Genomic DNA, 20,005 nt, shown 5'->3' with positions numbered 1-20,005 from the left:
ATTCAAATCAAATTAGCAGAGGTCATCCAGAGGGTATTCCCAGTAGCTGGGACCCAGCAGGGATCTGTTACACAGATTATAGAGAGAAGGACCATGGAAAATTAGCTTGTGTTTGCCAGCACCAACTTCCTCCTCAAGGCTCCCTGGCCATATATATGTTCAAAGGCTCATGGGAGTTATATCTGATTTGTTTGGCTTATAGGACTAGAGACTAAGCAAACCTGTGTCTGCTCACTTGGACCTGCTGACATTTCCCTGGCCTCTTGGCAGCATAGTCTTATCTGCCTTGGTGCTGAGGCTTAAGCCAGGCTTTACAGGGCTGAGTGTACCGATATTTCACAGATCCTCTACTAAGAGAAGGACCGGAATATATGATTGGAGGTAGAGTCTATGGAGAGCTCTGTAGTTTTCTGAGCCAGGTTCCTGAGAGGGAAGCATCGTAACACACATTCCCACTTCACTGAGGCCTCAAAGAGGAAAGCCTTTGGCGGCACACAGATTCTTCCAGAATACCACAGAGATAGGCAACCTGGAAAAACAAGAGTCAGCAGTGAGTCAATGCCTGTAGGAAGCATGGTATTCTATACTCTGCCACACAGACCCTTCTCTTGCCTGGGCTCAGTGGGTATAATTGTGAAGAAACTTCTCAAATGGTCCTGTCTAAAATGGTCACATACAGTCTCCACTGCTACAGTATGATTCCAGCACCTCATTTCTTCATTGGGAGATGGCAGATATCAGCCACCATGACTCAGCCCTAAGCCTTCTTGTTCTACCCTGCAGAGTTGATCCTTTACAAGTGTCCTCTCCAACAGTTGGGTCCTGGTGGATTCTTCCTCCAATTTCACCCCATGTATCAAACATTATTCTCCCAGGCCCCCCAGTCTTTGCATATGACATTCTCTCTAATAAAAATACAAACAAAATTACCAATTTTAAGGTTTTTGTGAGAATAAAGTGTGAGAACATTTGAGAACTGTCCAACTTGAGCACTACACACAGCTGCTTTAATAGATTCCTCCAAACTAAGGGCAGGCCAATGGATCATTCTAAATCTATTATTGGGAATTAAAGGGATAGGAAGGTATTTGCATAGAGGATGCCTCTTCTTAGAGATAAGCGACAATGTATAGAGGATGCATTGGGGAAGGGACGGGAGCTCCAGGTAGCTACTCTCCATTGCCTGCCACAACCCACAGCTGTGTCTTCATGAGGTAAGGCAGAAATTTCTGATTTCATTTATCTGTGCAGAAACTGGGTTCTGAGAAAGGAAATCAGAAATGTAGGAAACAATTCCAGGCAGCAGATAAAAGAACTCAGCCATGATCTCTATGAGGGCCATAGCTCTTAAAAAACCCAAGAGGACTTGCTTAACCACTGGAGAACCAGAGACCAATTACATGAAGTAACTAAAGTCCAAGAATGGAAAAATCGATGCTATTTTTCCTTAAGCATTAGCACAGAATTCCCAATACATTAGTACCTAGGTTTAATTTGGGAACATACTTGTGTCAGCAGGAACAAAAGGCCACTAGATAGATTGTTAAATTGATCTTCATGAGAAAATAAGAATTTGCTTAAAGAGTAAGACACAGAGAGAAAGACAGAGGAGAGATAAGGAGTGCTGCTTGGCAGAAAGAGACTAGAACACTGGGGCAGATGGAATACCATTTAGAAATAATGAACATGCCTGAGAAGGGGTGACAGGAAACAATGAGGAAGTTACTCTGCTCCACCAGTGGTGACGCTATGGTAGACTCCAAGTCCATTGAGAGCATACTGCTATGGCAAGAACATCACAGACTCTTCATACTCCCAGAGACTAGAAATCTCAAATCAAGGCATGATTAGAGTCAATGTTTCATGAGGGTCTGTTTCCTGGTTCTTAGTATGCCTTCTTCCCATGTCCTGATGCAGAAGTGGAGAACTCTAGTCTTACTTATAGATGGTTCTGGTCTCCTTTGTGAGAGTTCTACCCTTACAACCTCATTTGATTCCAATGACCCTGCATCTAAATACAACCACCTTGGGAACAAGGTTTGAACATAGAAATGTTACAGGAATACATCATTCAAACCACAGCAAGGAGCTTGTGCAGGTAAAGGTTTGTTGCACAAATGGAACCAGGAAAAAACATATTTTCTACCTAGGCACTAACAAGGCAGGGTGTAGGCAACCTGTTCACTTACTACAGAAAGGATTAGGGTCTGAGACATAAGCGCTTCCCTAAAATATGCTGATAAACTCAAGAGGGCCTTGAGTCTAAGCCTGTCTGGATGCCAGCAGGCTGAGTCCTCTGCCACCTCCACTGGCCAGGATAGGAAGGGCTTGAGCAGGTCAGGATAATGTGTGCGCCCCACTGCGCAGCCAGACTGTCTGCCTCCTGGAGCTTCACTTCTCCTTAGTAAGTCTGAGATTCCAGTCAAGACTTATTAGGGTACGCCAGCTGTGTCCCAGTCATGCTCTGGGGGCCGGGGGAGGGTTGCACACTGCATTACCAGGTTAAAATCATGCTTGAAGCAAAAGGAAGATGAATGGCAGGCCAAGGTCAAAGCCACACAGGCCAGCAGAAATCTCTCACCAGTCCATTATCCTCACTATCCAGAACTGGAAATGCAAGAAGATTTTCATTAAGAAGGGCCACATTTCCTCCAGGCTTCTAAAGAGCCCAGCATGCTCTTCCCTCTATCATTAATCAAACAAAGTGGGCTGTTTGGGGAGACATCATGGAGATAAACAGCAGACACTGACCTCTGACCAAATCTGCAGACAGGCTCTGGTTGGCCAGCAATGTCAGATAAGCAGTCAACAGAGGGTCCAGCTGGGAGGACAAGCTGACATCCAGATGCCTCAGCATGAACAATTCATCCCCAGGCAAGGCCTCTGTGCCAAACTGCTACTAGCCCACCTGTCTTGAGAGGGCACTGTGGCCAGGCCAGAGGATGGAGCACCTGGCAGCTGAGGATAAAGGGTTGTAGGAGGCCCTGTTCACCACTGAATCCGAAGGGAGAATATGAAAGAGCATCTGTCTCCATATAAGCCTTTCTCAGCTACAAAGACACATGTGGACACCTGCAACTCAAGTAGCAGTCATCTGTACCCACAGAGACCACCCATGCACCTGACTCATGCAGCATTCCACACCATCCTTGCTGAATTGGCAACTGGAGTCTTTAGCATTACATATAGCTCTGGAAGGGACATGAAATCTGAGATAGCTGGTTAGGGAAGCCTGGAGGATGCTCCAGAGGAAAAGCTTCTCTTACCAGATTGACAAACCATTACTAGGGAAAAGAACTGAAGGTTTATAGGAAATGGAGACTAAAAGGTCAGTGGTTTTCTTCAGCGAACTGAACGCCAGAGAAAGGTGATTTTGTTGAGCCATTCAGCAACTTTTACGTGCATAAAGATGCCAAAGTTCCAATCTTGGGAACATTTCGTGACAATACTATATTGGGTCCTACAGCTTGGATAAGCCAGCACAGTGACCAGACATCATAGTCCATGCTATTTCCTGCCACGCTCTTGAAACACATTTGAATAGATGGGGTGGCGATGTGATAACGTTTCTGTTAGTTCAATTACAAGTTGAAGTTGCTGGAAGAAGCAGTTCCAGTGATGGATACAATGGTGACTCTGCTCTGAGGAAGGCATCCCGGGAAATATCAGCGAATTCTCAGGGTTCTAGGGTACTGGTTATCACTTTTATTACCAGCTGAGTCAGACAAGCCCTAAACTAACTTGTCAAGAAAACAAAAACGAGAAACACCCAAATCAGGCAGTGCTTTGTAGAAAAGAATAAACAACCACACACAGGCAAATGCAATGACGCCACTGGAAGCCACTTATCTAGGTATTTTTCTTCCAAGGGACTTGGAAGAAAATAGGTACTAAATAGCAACCAAATTGATTTGCAAATAGTACTTGCTTGGCTTTTCAAAACAGAAATCCTTGACCATAGGGCTATAGAGGAAGACAGAGTTTCTCAGAGACTAGTGCTCTTTGATAAAGAAGCCAAATGATGAATGACCTTGCAAAAATTCCCTGTGCTTTGATAATCTGTAAGCTAGGACCAACATCCCAAGGGCAGCCATCTGAGGAAGGAGCAAAGAGGGACTTGGGGGCTCCATTTCCAGGGGGATTTTCATTAATTTCATCAAGACGAAGTTAATAATCCATGACAGCAATTTTTTCTTGAGTTGGTTGTTCTAAGTATGTTCGAGTCTTTTCGATAAATCTCACAGCTAGAGGCTAGTAGAAATTAGTTTGCCTTCTATACTGTCATTAGGAAAGAACGAAGTGGTAATAGTTTCTGAGAAAACTGAAGGGAATGGCTTGTAAATGAGATGAATCTACAAGCTACCCAAGTGTTGGGCAGAGGAGTAAATAAATCCACACTCCCCTCCCATCATAGCCCCAAAGAAGGATGTAGACACAACAAATGGACAAAGGAAAGAGATTTCTTTAATAAAGTGCTTTACTTATCTCTCTATAAAGAGGCTTCTAGAGACCATTTAACTTGGGATTCAAGTCCTAGATTATTAGCAGACTCATCTCATATTCTTATTGATGGTCTTCAGTGAGCAGGGTCTTTCATGAAGAGCTAAATAGATAAAAGCACGGTCTGTTCTCCTCAGACAAGGCTGTTGTGAGTGAGCGGCTGAGTAAGTGATGGGGACATGAGAGTCACAAATCATGTGACACAGGCCTGGAGGGATAGGAACTGTTCTCCTATAAAGGGTAATGCTGACACCTGCCAAGACACAGGTATACAGGCAGGTTCAGCCTCCCTGTGGAAAATGAATTGTACTGGCCACCTCATCTGACGGTATTCTTAACAGTCTAGCCCTGTACTAAATACTTTCCACATTTTCTCTCATTTACTTTTTGTGGAGATTCATCATAGTAGCAGATTTTCATGTCTTGGTTGGACAATACAAGAAAATGAGGCACAAAATAAAAAATAAATATTAAGTAATGAAATGGTAGCTAGAATGGTTGGGATATGCACCCAGGTAGTTTCATTTATGAGGTGGTGGTGGTAGTGGCAGTGGTGGTGGTGATGATGTAACTGTCATGAACAAGTTCCAGTGCTTTTGTGCTTTAGTTTTCCTCCTTCTGTGGTACTTGTGTCTCAGAAAGAACAGAGAAGGAAGGGGACCCTGAAGTTTGTGGCCCAGAACTTTTGTTATATGCTTGGGTAGCTGCCACATCAGAATGCCATCAGTTGAACTTGCCCCTCAGCCCTCTAGACTCCCTTGCTCTCGTCCAGAAAGCAGACTCTTTGCACCAGGCAGGACTGAAGTGCTAGAGCCAGCTTGACTCTTACAGATATCAGGACAGTCATCCCTTAGCAAAAAGTGTCATGAACTTGGAGAAGAAGTACACGCCTCTCTCCTCTGCCCCACCCTGTTACTGCTCCTGGACTCTGCCCATGGACAACTGAGAGTGACTCTAATTTCAGGAAACTGAAGCAATGTAACTTAATGAGAACTGGAAAATGGACAGAGGGATAGGAGGTGGTGAAGGGGCAGGTTGCAGAGACTAGAGAGGGATAAACTTCACCAAGGGAGAGGGAACCTGGGACATCATCCAGGAATGGAGAGCCATGGCCTTAGGCCCAGCAAGGAAGAGTGTTCCCGTCACCTGCACAGAGTGGGGACACTCATAGTGCCTGGCCCTTTGGCCAGCTTTGTGCACACCCACATGGAGAGGGAGAATGATGCAGACAGTGTTCCAACAAGAGGGACACACTTGACCCTTGTCACCTTTTTCATACCCCAGGTAAAGAAGACAAAGGAAAACTATACCATAGGCCTTTCTAACACCAAATCCAACATCTAGCTCATGGCTCTGTCAAAGCCAATGCTCCCATTTCTTTATCAAACCCTTGCAACCTCATAAAGACCTTGGCTATTCTGTCTTGCCAATGCATGGATGTACTCTGTGTCAAAGTGAGCACCAATGGAAGGCAGGTGCTCCAGCTATAATCAATGTTACCTGTGTTTCCAAAGCACTGAGAACCATTCTCTCATGTGGCACATCTATGAGACAAGCTTTCTTCTCCTTCTGACAACGTGAGATTAAGAGAGTGGATTCAAGGCTTTCACCAACTACATGTATCTACATGCCACCCAAGGTTCCCACAGTCCCCTCCCCATTATGAAGATCTTCTTATGTAGTGATACCATGATATAGCCAGTCCTGATCTCCACTCTGGTTTCTACTCCTCACCCTGGCTGGGAAAAGAAGGTGGGCCTGATTTCAAATGCTGAGTGGTGAGTGTATCCTACAGGCAAAGTTACAGATAATTTCCACAAACCAATAGGGGGCACTTTCTTTTATTATATGTCATGTGCCCCCTGCATTGTTTCTCTGTTGTTCTCAAAGATTCATACAGAAAATGATCTGTACCACAGGCAAGATACCTCATGACTATGCCAAGGCAACATTCTCAGATGATGCAGACCACACATACACTAAGACAGTGACTGGAGTATTAATCTAAACATTTACAGCTCTTCTCTAAGAAGGGGCAGAGCAAGCCTCATGGGTAAACCTGTTCTCTTGCCTTTCTGCTCTGGGGAGAGCTGCAGCATCCTGGCTGGCCTAAGCCTTAGCACTTAGTAGACGTGCCAGGGCTGTGTTAAGTGTTTTACAAGCTTACTGTCTGTGTAAGTGACTTCTTACAAAGAAAAGGACAAAGAAAAGCTCCCACCCTGCCACAAGGCACTCAGCATAAAGGCCGAAGAGTGAGAAATCTGCCCACTCCAATCATGTAACTTTTAAATATCTGAGGTACCTTGAGAATAAGCAGTCCTTGCCTGCTGATACCAGGTGTAGTTACCTACCACTGATGTACTATGAGATGAAACACTTGTATCTAGTCAACTAGATTCCATTTCAGTGAATTGGAATTCAGCATTTTCGTCATTAAAGTGGGTGAGTAGTAGTGTTCATCTAGAGCCCAGCAGGCCCAGTATGCTGCCTGTCTAGACCAAGGGTGTGATGAGAGCGGCATGTGGAAGAGACACTGTGCTGTACTGACCTGCAGCATTTGGAGGTAGCCTTCCTGTGGATCACAGAGCAGGGAGGAGATGCGGTGGTTATTCCTCATGCACTTCTGGTTGTCCTTTGCAGATGGGAAGATTTGCCGGACCACGGTCATCCTGCCAAGGGCACTGTGGACCAGATCCAGGATCTCGGGGTCACTGATTTCCTGAAGAAATAATCAAATCCATGCTTATACCCTCATGAATTTAAAAAAAAAAAGTCACTGCGAGACATCCAGGCCAAAAGCCCAAACAGCTAATGTCAAAATGGTCAAAGGGGATTTGACCCTGGCTATCCATTTCATTAGTTGCTTGTTTACAAAAATACTTACCATCCCTTAGGTACAAACAGGACTGTTCAGCATTCCCTCTGAGCTCTGGTCTATAGTAAGCACCAAGGTATAGTGGATATCAATAATAATCCTTCACCATAGAACACAATGAGTGTTTCAGAGATCAAAGATACCTGTCGTGCTAGACCTTGACAGACCAGGTGTTTTGCTTGCAATAATTAATGCTATGCTCCAAAAACAACCCTAAGAATACTATGAAGGGGATCCAATTGTTAGGTCATTTCACCCTCAAAATCAGAAAATTTAAAAGCACCTGATATAGGGAGTCTCTATAAGAAATCAGACTTGAACTAAGCCCAAGAATGAAGATAGGAAAAGAAGGTATGTGAGTGCATGTGAGCATGCATGCTTGCATGTGAGAACATTACATGTGTGTGCATGCGTGCATGTGTGTGTGTGTGTGTGTGTGTGTGTGTGTGTGTGTGTGTGTGTGTGTGTTTTCCTGTTGGGGACAGAGTATAACTGAGACTCAGAGTCTGCAAGGAGTAGATGAACTCTGTTCCATGTAGAAGCATCAATGGGAGGGAGGCAGATGGGGAAGTTGGGTCCAACCATGCCAGTTCAAACAAACAAGAGCAGCAACATAGAAAGTGAGTGTTCTTTCTAGGGCTAGTAAGGAGCTTGAAATTTTTAGGTACATATATGCCATAATCAGAATGGTCTTTCTTAAAAATTCTGGTTGCATTGTGTGCTGAGGATTAGAGAGAAACAAATAGGGGGTAGGTCAGAGAGGAAAATGCAAGACTGCATGGCTGAGTCTAACAACAAACTACAAAGAAATAGAAACAAATATTCACCCCTTGTTCCAACAGTGGGGCAGACAGACTAAGGACATCCCAAGCTCACTGTCTCTAAGGAATTATTTCATTCATGCTTGGCTCCAAGTCAATATTTAACTGAAACTGTTGAATTTTAAAGTGATCTTTAAATCTTCCTTTTTGCAAATGACCCAGTCTAGTTTTGAGACCCTGAGACAGCGCAAATGGAGATAGCCAGGCAGAAAATTACTGATAGGAATTTCATAATCATTTAAATGAGAGCATAACATGTTTAGGGGTAAGATGCTAAATCAAGCATTTAGGGTCGGTCTTAGGATGATACTGCGTGTGGAGGGGGGAGAAGGGGGAGGCAAGCTGGTCACTAGAAAGCACATGCTAGATCTATGAGCGAGCACACCCCTGTATCCTCAGCAAGATTTTCCATCCCTGCATATACTGAATTATCCGGATCTCACAAAAGTTAAAATATTGTTACGAGTTGAATTTACATCCATGTCACTGAAATTTATATTCACCATGGATTGCAACCAGGAGATAATCAAAGGTAGAGAAATTAGTCAGAAGGAACAGTTCCTGAACACATAAAGATTCAAGGAGTGGGCAGAGCCTAAGAAGAGCCTAGACGTGCACTTGGCTGTTCTAGCTGCACTGGGGACCTAGGCCCTTCGGAGAGAATGAATGGAGGCTGGGGGATGAGAGAAATCACAGTGTAACCTCAAAGGCAGGAGGAATAACAAAAGACTAACAAGTAGACAGTTCACTTTGCTTAAACTACAACTAAAGAGGGTTTGGGGCAGAAAATGTATGCTATTAGCCAGTCACAGTAGCTCATGCTTGTAATCCCAGCATTTGGGGAGTTGAGGGAACTTGAATTGCCGCAAGTTCAAGGCCAGCCTGGGCTACATAGTCAACTACAGGTCAGCCTGGACTAGAGTGAGATCTGGACTTTAACTAATGAAATAAACAGATATAAATAAGTAAGTAAGTAAGTAAATGAAATGCAAAAAGAAGAAAAGGAGAAATATAGATATCATAAAATACAAAACTCATTAAGTATGTTACAGACAAGGTAGAAAGCAAACAAACAAAGGCATCTAATACCATTTGTTTCTCCCATGTATTCTTAATGCAAAATGTCACTGGAGAGCAACAGCCATTTTTATAGAAATCTTTTTTTTTAAATTTTTTTTAATTAGGTATTTTCCTCGTTTACATTTTCAATGCTATCCCAAAAGTCCCCCATACCTACCCTCCCAATCCCCTACCCACCCACTCCCCCTTTTTGGCCCTGGGGTTCCCCTGTACTGGGGCATATAAAGTTTGCAAGTCCAATGGGCCTCTCTTTGCAGTGATGGCCGACTAGGCCATCTTTTGATACATATGCAGCTAGAGACAAGAGCTCCGGGGTACTGGTTAGTTCATATTGTTGTTCCACCTATAGGGTTGCAGTTCCCTTTAGCTCCTTGGGTAATTTCTCTAGCTCCTCCATTGGGGGCCGTGTGATCCATTCAATAGCTGACTGTGATCATCCACTTCTGTGTTTGCTAGGCCCCGGTATAGTCTCACAAGAGACAGCTATATCTGGGTCCTTTCAGCAAAATCTTGCTGGTGTATGCAATGATGTCAGCATTTGGAAGCTGATTATGGGAGGATCCCTGCATATGGCAATCACTAGATGGTCCATCCTTTTTTTTTTAATTTTTAATATTTTTTATTACATATTTTCCTCAATTACATTTCCAATGCTATCCCAAAAGTCCCCCATAGCGCCCCCCACTTCCCTACCCACCCATTCCCATTCTTTGGGCCCTGGCATTCCCCTATATTGGGGCATATAAAGTTTGCAAGTCCAAAGGGTCTCTCTTTCCATTGATGGCCCACTAGGCCATCTTTCGATACATATGCAGCTAGAGACAAGAGCTCTGGGGTACTGGTTAGTTCATCATGTTGTTCCAACTATAGGGTTGCAGATCCCTTTAGCTCCTTGGGTACTTTCTCTAGCTTCTCCATTGGGAGCCCTGTGATACATCCAATAGCTGACTGTGAGCATCAACTCCTGTGTTTGCTAGGCCCCTGCATAGTCTCACAAGAGACAGCTATATTTGGGTCCTTTCAGCAAAATCTTGCTAGTGTATGCAATGGTGTCCGCGTTTAGAAGCTGATTATGGGATGGATCCCTGGATACGGCAGTCTCTAGATGGTCCATCCTTTCATCACAGCTCCAAACTTTGTCTCTGTAACTCCTTCCATGGGTGTTTTGTTCCCAATTCTAAGAAGGGGCACAGAGTCCACATTTTGGTCTTTATTCTTATTGAGTTTCATGCGTTTAGCAAATTGTATCTTGTATCTTGGGTATCCTAAGTTTTGGGCTAATATCCACTTATCAGTGAATACATATTAAGTGAGTTCCTTTGTGATTGTGTTACCTCACTCAAGATGATGCCCTCCAGGTCCATCCATTTGGCTAGGAATTTCATAAATTCATTCTTTTTAATAGCTGAGTAGTACTCCATTGTGTAAATGTACCATAATTTCTGTATCCATTCCTCTGTTGAGGGACATCTGGGTTCTTTCCAGCTTCTGGCTATTATAAATAGGGCTGCTATGAACATAGTGGAGCATGTGTACTTCTTAACGGTTGGGACATCATCTGGATGTATGCCCAGGAAAGGTATTGCTGGATCCTCCGGTAGTACTATGTCCAATTTTCTGAAAAACCGCCAGACTGATTTCCAGAGTGGTTGTACAGGCTTGCAATCCCACCAACAATGGAGGAGTGTTCCTCTTTCTCCACATCCTCGCCAGCATCTGCTGTCACCTGAATTTTTGATCTTAGCCATTCTGACTGGTGTGAGGTGGAATCTCAGGGTTGTTTTGATTTGCATTTCCCTGATGATTAAGGATGTTGAACATTTTTTCAGGTGCTTCTCTGCCATTCGGTATTCTTCAGGTGAGAATTCTTTGTTCAGTTCTGAGCCCCATTTTTTCATGGGGTTATTTGACTTTCTGGAGTCCACCTTCTTGAGTTCTTTATATATATTGGATATTAGTCCCTTATCTCATTTAGGATAGGTAAAGATCCTTTCCCAATCTGTTGGTGGTTTTTTTGTCTTATTGATGGTGTCTTTTGCCTTGCAGAAGCTTTGCAGTTTCATGAGGTCCCACTTGTCAATTCTCGATCTTACAGCACAAGCCATTGCTGTATTATTCAAGAATTTTTCCCCTGTGCCCATATCTTCAAGGCTTTTCCCCACTTTCTCCTCTATAAGTTTCAGTGTCTCTGGTTTTATGTGAAGTTCCTTGATCCACTTAGACTTGACCTTAGTACAAGGAGATAGGAATGGAACGATTCTCATTCTTCTACATGTTAACAACCAGTTGTACCAGCACCATTTGTTGAAAATGCTGTCTTTCTTCCACTGGATGTTTTTAGCTCCCTTGTGGAAGATCAAGTGACCGTAGGTGTGTGGGTTCATTTCTGAGTCTTCAATTCTATTCCATTGGTCTATTTGTCTGTCACTATACCAGTACCACGCAGTTTTTATCACAATTGCTCTGTAGTAAAGCTTTAGGTCCGGCATGGTGATTCCACCAGAGGTTCTTTTATCCTTGAGAAGAGTTTTTGCTATCCTAGGTTTTTTGTTATTCCAGATGAAGTTGCAGATTACACTTTCTAATTCGTTGAAGAATTGAGTTGGAATTTTGATGGGGATTGCATTGAATCTGTAGATTGCTTTTGGCAAGATAGCCATTTTTACAATGTTGATCCTGCCAATCCATGAGCATGGGAGATCTTTCCATCTTCTGAGATCTTCTATAATTTCTTTCTTCAGAGACTTGAAGTTTTTATTATACAGATCTTTCACTTCCTTAGAGTCACGCCAAGATATTTTATATTATTTGTGACTATTGAGAAGGGTGTTGTTTCCCTAATTTCTTTCTCAGCCTGTTTATTCTTTGTGTAGAGAAAGGCCATTGATTTGTTTGAGTTAATTTTATATCCAGCTACTTCACCGAAGCTGTTTATCAGGTTTAGGAGTTCTCTGGTGGAATTTTTAGGTATGGGCCTTGAATTCCTGATCTTTCCAAGACTTTTATCATGAATGGGTGTTGAATCTTGTCAATGCTTTTTCCGCATCTAAAGAGATGACCATGTGGTTTTTGTCTTTGAGTTTGTTTATATACTGGATTACATTGAGGGATTTCTGTATATTGAACCATCCCTGCATCCCTGGGATGAAACCTACTTGGTCAGGATGGATGATTGTTTTGATGTGTTCTTGGATTCGGTTAGCAAGAACTTTATTGAGGATTTTTGCATCAATATTCATAAGAGATATTGGTCGGAAGTTTTCTATCTTTGTTGGGTCTTTTTGTGGTTTAGGTATCAGAGTAATTGTGGCTTCATAGAATGAGTTGGGTAGAGTACCTTCTGTTTCTATTTTGTGGAATAGTTTGTGAAGAACTGGGATTAGATCTTCTTTGAAGGTCTGATAAAACTCTGCACTAAACCCATCTGGTCCTGGGCTTTTTTTAGTTGGGAGACTATTAATGACTGCTTCTATTTCTTTGGGGGATATAGGGCTGTTTAGATCATTAACCTGATCTTGATTCAACTTTGGTACCTGGTATCTGTCTAGGAACTTCTCCATTTCATCCAGGTTCTCCAGTTTTGTTGAGTATAGCCTTTGGTAGAAGGATCTGATGGTGTTTTGGATGTCTTCAGGATCTGTTGTTATGTCTCCTTTTTCATTTCTGATTTTGTTAATTAGGATGCTTTCCCTGTACCCTCTAGTGAGTCTGGCTAAGGGTTTATCTATCTTGTTGATTTTCTCAAAGAACCAGCTCCTTGATTGGTTGATTCTTTGAATAGTTCTTCTTGTTTCCACTTGGTTGATTTCGCCCCTGAGTTTGATTATTTCCTGCCGTCTACTCCTCTTGGGTGAGTTTGCTTCCTTTTGTTCTAGTGCTTTTAGGTGTGTTGTCAAGTTGCTAATGTGTGCTCTCTCTAGTTTCTTTTTGGAGGCACTCAGAGCTATGAGTTTTCCTCTTAGAAATGCTTTCATTGCGTCCCATAAGTTTGGGTATGTTGTGGCTTCATTTTCATTGAACTCTAAAAAGTCCTTAATTTCTTTCTTTATTCCTTCCTTGACCAAGGTATCATTGAGAAGAGTGTTGTTCAGTTTCCATGTGAATGTTGGCTTTCTATTATTTATTTTGTTATTGAAGATCAGCCTTAGTCCATGGTGATCTGATAGGATGCATGGGACAATTTCAATATTATTGTATCTGTTGAGGCCTGTTTTGTGACCAATTATGTGGTCAATTTTGGAGAAGGTACCATGAGGTGCTGAGAAGAAGGTGATTCCTTTTGTTTTAGGATAGAATGTTCTGTAGATATCTGCCAGATCCATTTGATTCATAACTTCTGTTAGTTTCACTGTGTCCCTGTTTAGTTTCTGTTTCCATGATCTGACCATTGGTGAAAGTGGTGTGTTGAAGTCTCCCACTATTATTGTATGAGGTGCAATGTGTGCTTTGAGATTTACTAAAGTTTCTTTAATGAATGAGGCTGCCTTTGTATTTGGAGCATAGATATTCAGGATTGATAGTTCCTCGTGGAGGATTTTCCTTTGATGAGTATGAAGTGCCCCTCCCTGTCTTTTTTGATGACTTTGGGTTGGAAGTCAATCTTATCAGATATTAGAATGGCTACTCCAGCTTGTTTCTTCATACCATTTGCTTGGAAAATTGTTTTCCAGCCTTTCATTCTGAGGTAGTGTCTATCTTTTTCTCTGAGATGAGTTTCCTGTAAGCAGCAAAATGTTGGGTCTTGTTTGTATAGCCAGTTTGTTAGTCTATGTCTTTTTATCGGGGAGTTGAGTCCATTGATATTAAGAGATATTAAGGAAAAGTAATTGTTGTTTCCTGTTATTTTTGTTGTTAAATTCTGTTCTTGTGGCTGTCTTCTTTTAGGTTTGTTGAGGGATTACCTTCTTGTTGTTTCTAGGGCGTGGTTCCCGTCCTTGTATTGGTTTTTTCCTGTTATTATCCTTTGAAGGGCTGGATTCGTGGAGAGATAATGTGTGAATTTGGTTTTGTCGTGGAATACTTTGGTTTCTCCATCTATGTTAATTGAGAGTTTGGCTGGGTATAGTAGCCTGGGCTGAAATTTGTGTTCTTTTAGTGTCTGTATAACATCTGTCTAGGATCTTCTGACTTTCATAGTCTCTGGTGAAAAATCTAGTGTAATTCTGATAGGCTTGCCTTTATATGTTACTTGGCCTTTTTCTCTTACTGCTTTTAGTATTCTATCTTTATTTAGTGCATTTGTTGTTCTGATTATTATGTGTCGGGAGGTATTTCTTTTCTGGTCCAGTCTATTTGGAGTTCTGTAGGCTTCTTGTATGTTCATGGGCATCTCTTTCTTTAGGTTTGGGAAGTTTTCTTCTATAATTTTGTTGAAGATGTTTGCTGGTCCTTTGAGTTGAAAATCTTCATTCTCATCCACTCCTATTATCCGTAGGTTTGGTCTTCTCATTGTGTCCTGTATTTCTTGGATGTTTTGAGTTAGGATCTTTTTGCGTTTTACATTTTCCTTGATTGTTGTGCTGATGTTCTCTATGGAATCTTCTGCACCTGAGATTCTCTCTTCCATCTCTTGTATTCTGTTGCTGATGCTGGTATCTATGGTTCCAGATTTCTTTCCTAGGGTTTCTATCTCCAGTTTTGCCTCATTTTGGGTTTTCTTTATTGTGTCTACTTCCCTTTTTAGGTCTAGTATGGTTTTGTTCATTTCCATCATCTGTTTGGATGTGTTTTCCTGTTTTTCTTTAAGGACTTCTACCTGTTTGATTGTGTTATCCTGTTTTACTTTAAGGACTTCTACCTGTTTGATTGTGTTATCCTGTTTTTCTTTAAGGACTTCTACCTGTTTGATTGTGTTATCCTGTTTTTCTTTAAGGACTTGTAACTCTTTAGACATGTTCTCCTGTAATTCTTTAAGTGAGTTATTAAAGTCCTTCTTGATGTCCTCTACCATCATCATAAGATATGCTTTTAGATACGTGTCTAGCTTTTCCGGTGTGTTGTGGTGCCCTGGACTGGGCGAAGTGGGAGTGCTGGGTTCTGATGATGGTGAGTGGTCTTGGTTTCTGTTAGTAAGATTATTAAGTTTACCTTTCGCCATCTGGTAATCTCTGGGGTTAGTTGTTATCGTTGTCACTGTTTAAAGATTGGAGCAGACTCTGTGTTCCACTCACCAGCAGTCTCAAAATCCTGTGGCAGGGGGTCGTGGGTAGCTGGCGGGTGTCAGCCAACCCTGCGCTCTAGCTATCCCGGTGCTGTTCTAGATGGTCCATCCTTTCGTCAGGTGACAGCAGATGCTGGCGAGGATGTGGAAAAAGAGGAATACTCCTCCATTGTTGGTGGGATTGCAAGCTTGTACAACCACTCTGGAAATCAGTCTGGCGGTTCCTCAGAAAATAGGACATAGTACTACCGGAGGATCCTGCAATACCTCTCCTGGGCATATATCCAGAAGATGTCCCAACCGGTAAGAAGGACACATGCTCCACTATGTTCATAGCAGCCTTATTTATAATAGCCAGAAGCTGGAAAGAACCTAGATGCCCCTCAACAGAGGAATGGATACAGAAAATGTGGTACATTTACACAATGGAGTACTACTCAGCTATTTAAAAAATGAATTTATGAAATTCCTATGCAAATGGATGGACCTGGAGGGCATCATCCTGAGTGAGGTAATCCAATCACAAAGGAACTCGCACAATATGTACTCACTGATAAGTGGATATTAGCCCAGAAAATTAGGATACCTAACATATAAGATACAATTTGCTAAACACATGAAATTCAAGAAGAACGAAGACCAAAGTGTGGACACTTTGCCTCTTCTTAGAAATGGGAACAAAACACCCATGGAAGGAGTTACAGAGACAAAATTTGGAACTGTGGGGAAAGGATGGACCATCTAGTGATTGCCATATGCAGAAATCTTTTTATTAAGCCTCATGTGCTTCTTCAACAGCCAATAGGACAAACAAGAAACACTTGGTTCACACTACCATACTCTAGGCATGTTCTGTAACTGTGTTGGGGATTTGACCTACAGGGTGACCCAGTACTTCCAATGGCTAAGGTACACTGCCATATAGGCAGTGGTGGGGACTTGACACTGCCCCAGTCTGCTCGGATATGCTCAGGACTCTTTAAAGATTTGGCACAGCCCTATGACAACCTATTAGCTTCCATATGCCTCCCTCACAGTGGAGATCTGCTAAAGCTTTTTATACCTTTCCCATCTTCCCTGGCTCAGTTCTAATATGCTTGCCATGAGTCACAGCACGGTCCTCCCCGTTAGTGAACTCCTACCTCACTATCTGTGCTTCTCTACTCTCCTTCTTGGCCAATTCAGAGATATCTGCACTCAAGATCTGGGAGTCTGCTCAAGCCAATCTCCACAGTTATTTACATGCAACCAAAATGATTGGCTTCTGCCCTTGCCCTAATTCTGAACATAGGTGATCAGTCTATCTAGCAGATCCATGCCAGGATCTATTCCTGTCCTACTAGCCCTCCAGAGTTCAGTAATTACTACAAAAGGGAGCACTTCCTGTTCACTATCAGCAGGATATATGTATGCCTCTATACAAGCTGCAAGAGACTCCAAACTCTAGACTTGCTGTACAGAGAGAAATACAAGCAGCCCAGTGAAATGAGCTGCTTGGACAGCTAACTTCCCCTTGTCCCAGTTAAGCATGCATTCAAGTAGTGCTGCAGATAAATGCAAGCAGCAGGACATTGTGATTGCACCACAGTGCAATGTCAGTAAACTAACAGAGGAAAAAGAATAAGCAAAAGAAATAGTAGTATCGCATGATGCTCACTGGAGTATCCAGGATCAAAAAAGACAAATTTTTTATATTGTCATATATAAACATCACTGTGAAATATGCATAAGCATCTTCTACATTAAATATGAATAGTAAAATGAATTCACTGTATCTTCTGTCAAACTGAGAAGGAAAATGATGCCCACATCTTAGTTGAATGGTTTCCCATACTTAACTCCTGCCTTCTTTCCACAAACAGCCTTTGTCCTGCTGTGGCCTAGCTGGCATGAAACTTACTCTTGTACGTTTTGGTTAAGTGTGGATAAGCTGCACAATATGGATCCTTCTGTAATCCGGTTTTAACACCAGTTTTTTTTTATACTCTATTTTACATCAGAGTCATTTGAAAGCTTGATAAAATTACATGAATCCAAAGAGCAAACTCTCTAGGTTCTCCATGAACACTCTGAATAATACCCCAATAGTCACCAATGTATAAAACCACTTGCTCATGGGGTGGAGAGATGGCTCAGTGGTTAAGAGCCATAACCCATGTGGAGACTTATAACTATCTGTAACTCTAGTTCCGGTGATTCCAACGCTCTTGTCTGGCTCTAAGAGGACTGCGTGCTCATCATATTCGTACATACAAGAAGGCAAAACACATGTAAAGTCAAAATAAATCTTTTAAAATGAAACATTAAACCTGTTAAACCTTAAACATTAAACCTGTTAAACAGTAAAGTTCCAAGGTTTGTTCATGGTGCCAGGTGTAGGTGTGCATGACAACATGACATGACAAAAGGGTTATCATTTGTTAACCCATTGCTGATAATAGATGCTTCACTTGTTGGCATCTATGAACAATTTCCTGTGTATCTTCATGTACTTGTGTAAGAATTTCTCTAAGGCATCTTATACCGAAGATTGTGGTATCCTGATAAGAGAATAGGAACATACTCAAATTTATTAGAAAGGGCCAAATTTCTAATGAAGTTGTACCAAATTATGATCGTGCAATAAGTCGAGTGTTAGTCCTGCACACTTGCCTACACCTCACATGTGACATGACTTATTAAGATGTGCCAGTTTCGTGAGTATAGTTGGAATACTGTTGGGGTTTGTTTTCACTTATCTTAATAGGATTGAGTGTCTTTCATGCATTTATGTCTCCGTCCTTATATTTGTGGACTGTTAAATTTCCACTGGGTGAGTCTGTTGCATAGTGATTTATGGGTCTCTTATTTTTAAATTTATTCTAAATAAGCCTTTGTCACATGCTACAAATATCTTCTCCAAGTTGTGGAATGTTTGCTACAGTTAAGCTTTAAACCCTTCTGAGCTTGGGTAGAGAGAGGCTTGCTTTGTGGCCATTGTATATAACTGTTTCATGTGGTTTTGCTTTGTGGCCACTGTAAATAACATTTCATGTGGTTTTGCTACATGCTTGCTGCTGTCAAATATCTATTTTCAGGTCCACTAGTTCAGGACTTTGTTTTTTCTTGAATTCTGCCTGTGTTTTCTTGACATATTTTTAAAGACTTACTATTAGCTACATACAAGCTTAGAAGACTGTCTCACTGCTGAGTTGACCAATTTACTAGTATTTAAATACCCTCTTTATTTCTAAAAATGCAGCTCTGCCTTATGGTTTACTCTGCCTGCTGTTACTACAGCTATGCCATTTGTATTATGGTTATTATGCACATTGCTCATCTCTTTGTTTTCCTTTGATTTTTATCTACCTCATGTTTTCAGTGGGATGCCTGTAAACAAAATATACTAGAAATGTTTATATCTAGATCTGAGATATAAGTAAAAATTCTAATCATTTATATTTATTATGATTATTTACATATTTGGATTTGCTTCTAGCAGATTACTTATATTACATACTTTGGATTTATTTTGTTGTATATTACTGTTTTTCCAAACTTGGAATCATTTTTTTTTACTATTTCCATTTATTTATGTTTTAGAAAATTAGATTTTCTATATTAGCCTTTATTAGTTTTCTTACCTATTATAATAAGTATGCTTAAAGTTGAAGATATTCAATATTTTCCTTTCTTCTTTGGTGCTTATTCCCAGTTAGCAGAAGCTTAGCTAAGGTGTCAACAATGTCCAGTGTTTAATTCTCTCTTCCTTTGTGGCCTTCAAGTGGACATGATCTCTGCTGTTTTACAAAAGTTCTCCTATAGTGTCTACACAACCAATACATATGTATGTATCAGTTCCACTATCTTTTCTGGACTTCTGGCCTTAAATCTGACATCTTTATTTTTTCTTCATCCAAGGTATGTCATTGTAAATTCCCTTTCAAGGAAGTTGCTGATGATAAATCCAACTAACAGTTTCAACAGTGTTCAAAAGCCCAAAGTCCAAAGTCCCTTCTGAGACCTAACACAAACCATAAAATTAAAACCCAAGTTACATAATTCCGATATACAGTATCAGATAGCCTATATTCTCATTCAAAAAGAGAGTATAGCAAAGAAAGGTCAAGTCAAGGGACAACCAAATCCAACAAGGAACACAATACACACTTCAGGTACATGTCCAGCATCTGGATTCTCTGTGATATCAGGTATCATTTTGTGGTTCTTTGCCATAATGTAACATGAACAGCCTCAAGTATAGTTTCTGAGAGTCTTTCTTTTCTCCCTTCAAGCCTCATGAGCTGGGTCTCCATTGTCTGCATTTCTTTCCACATTCTGAGCCTCTACCCTTCTAGCAGAACAACCTATGACACTCTGCTTACAGAATTCTAGAGGAGGTCTCTAGGCTACAGCTCCAAACTCTTCAAAAATCCTCCTTAAAACCATTTCTAAAGTGTCTACTGAGCATGCAGTCAGATAGTGACAGCAGTGACCCCACTGGTCAGGAAGCCAACAAACAAGTGCAGATGCTCACTGCCTATGCCTTCCTTTTCTAAAATCTAGAAGTCTAGCCCATAGGTCCTTCTT

The 20,005-nt window shown here is 41.5% G+C and overlaps 1 protein-coding gene across 1 annotated transcript in view; it reads right to left on the bottom strand.

The window, feature by feature from the left end:
• The window catches only part of Grid1 (glutamate ionotropic receptor delta type subunit 1), a 770,962-nt gene that overhangs the window by 240,327 nt on the left and 510,630 nt on the right, over positions 1–20,005 (bottom strand). Inside the window, exon 6 of the mRNA XM_021181815.3 lies at positions 7,049–7,219. Coding sequence (XP_021037474.1) covers positions 7,049–7,219 — 171 coding nt within the window. The remainder of the gene's footprint in view (positions 1–7,048; positions 7,220–20,005) is intronic.

This window comes from Mus caroli, unplaced genomic scaffold, assembly GCF_978045245.1.
Source record: "Mus caroli unplaced genomic scaffold, Mus_caroli_1 scaffold_12, whole genome shotgun sequence".
Lineage (NCBI taxonomy): Eukaryota > Metazoa > Chordata > Mammalia > Rodentia > Muridae > Mus > Mus caroli.
This window is presented reverse-complemented; position numbering and strand designations above follow the sequence as displayed.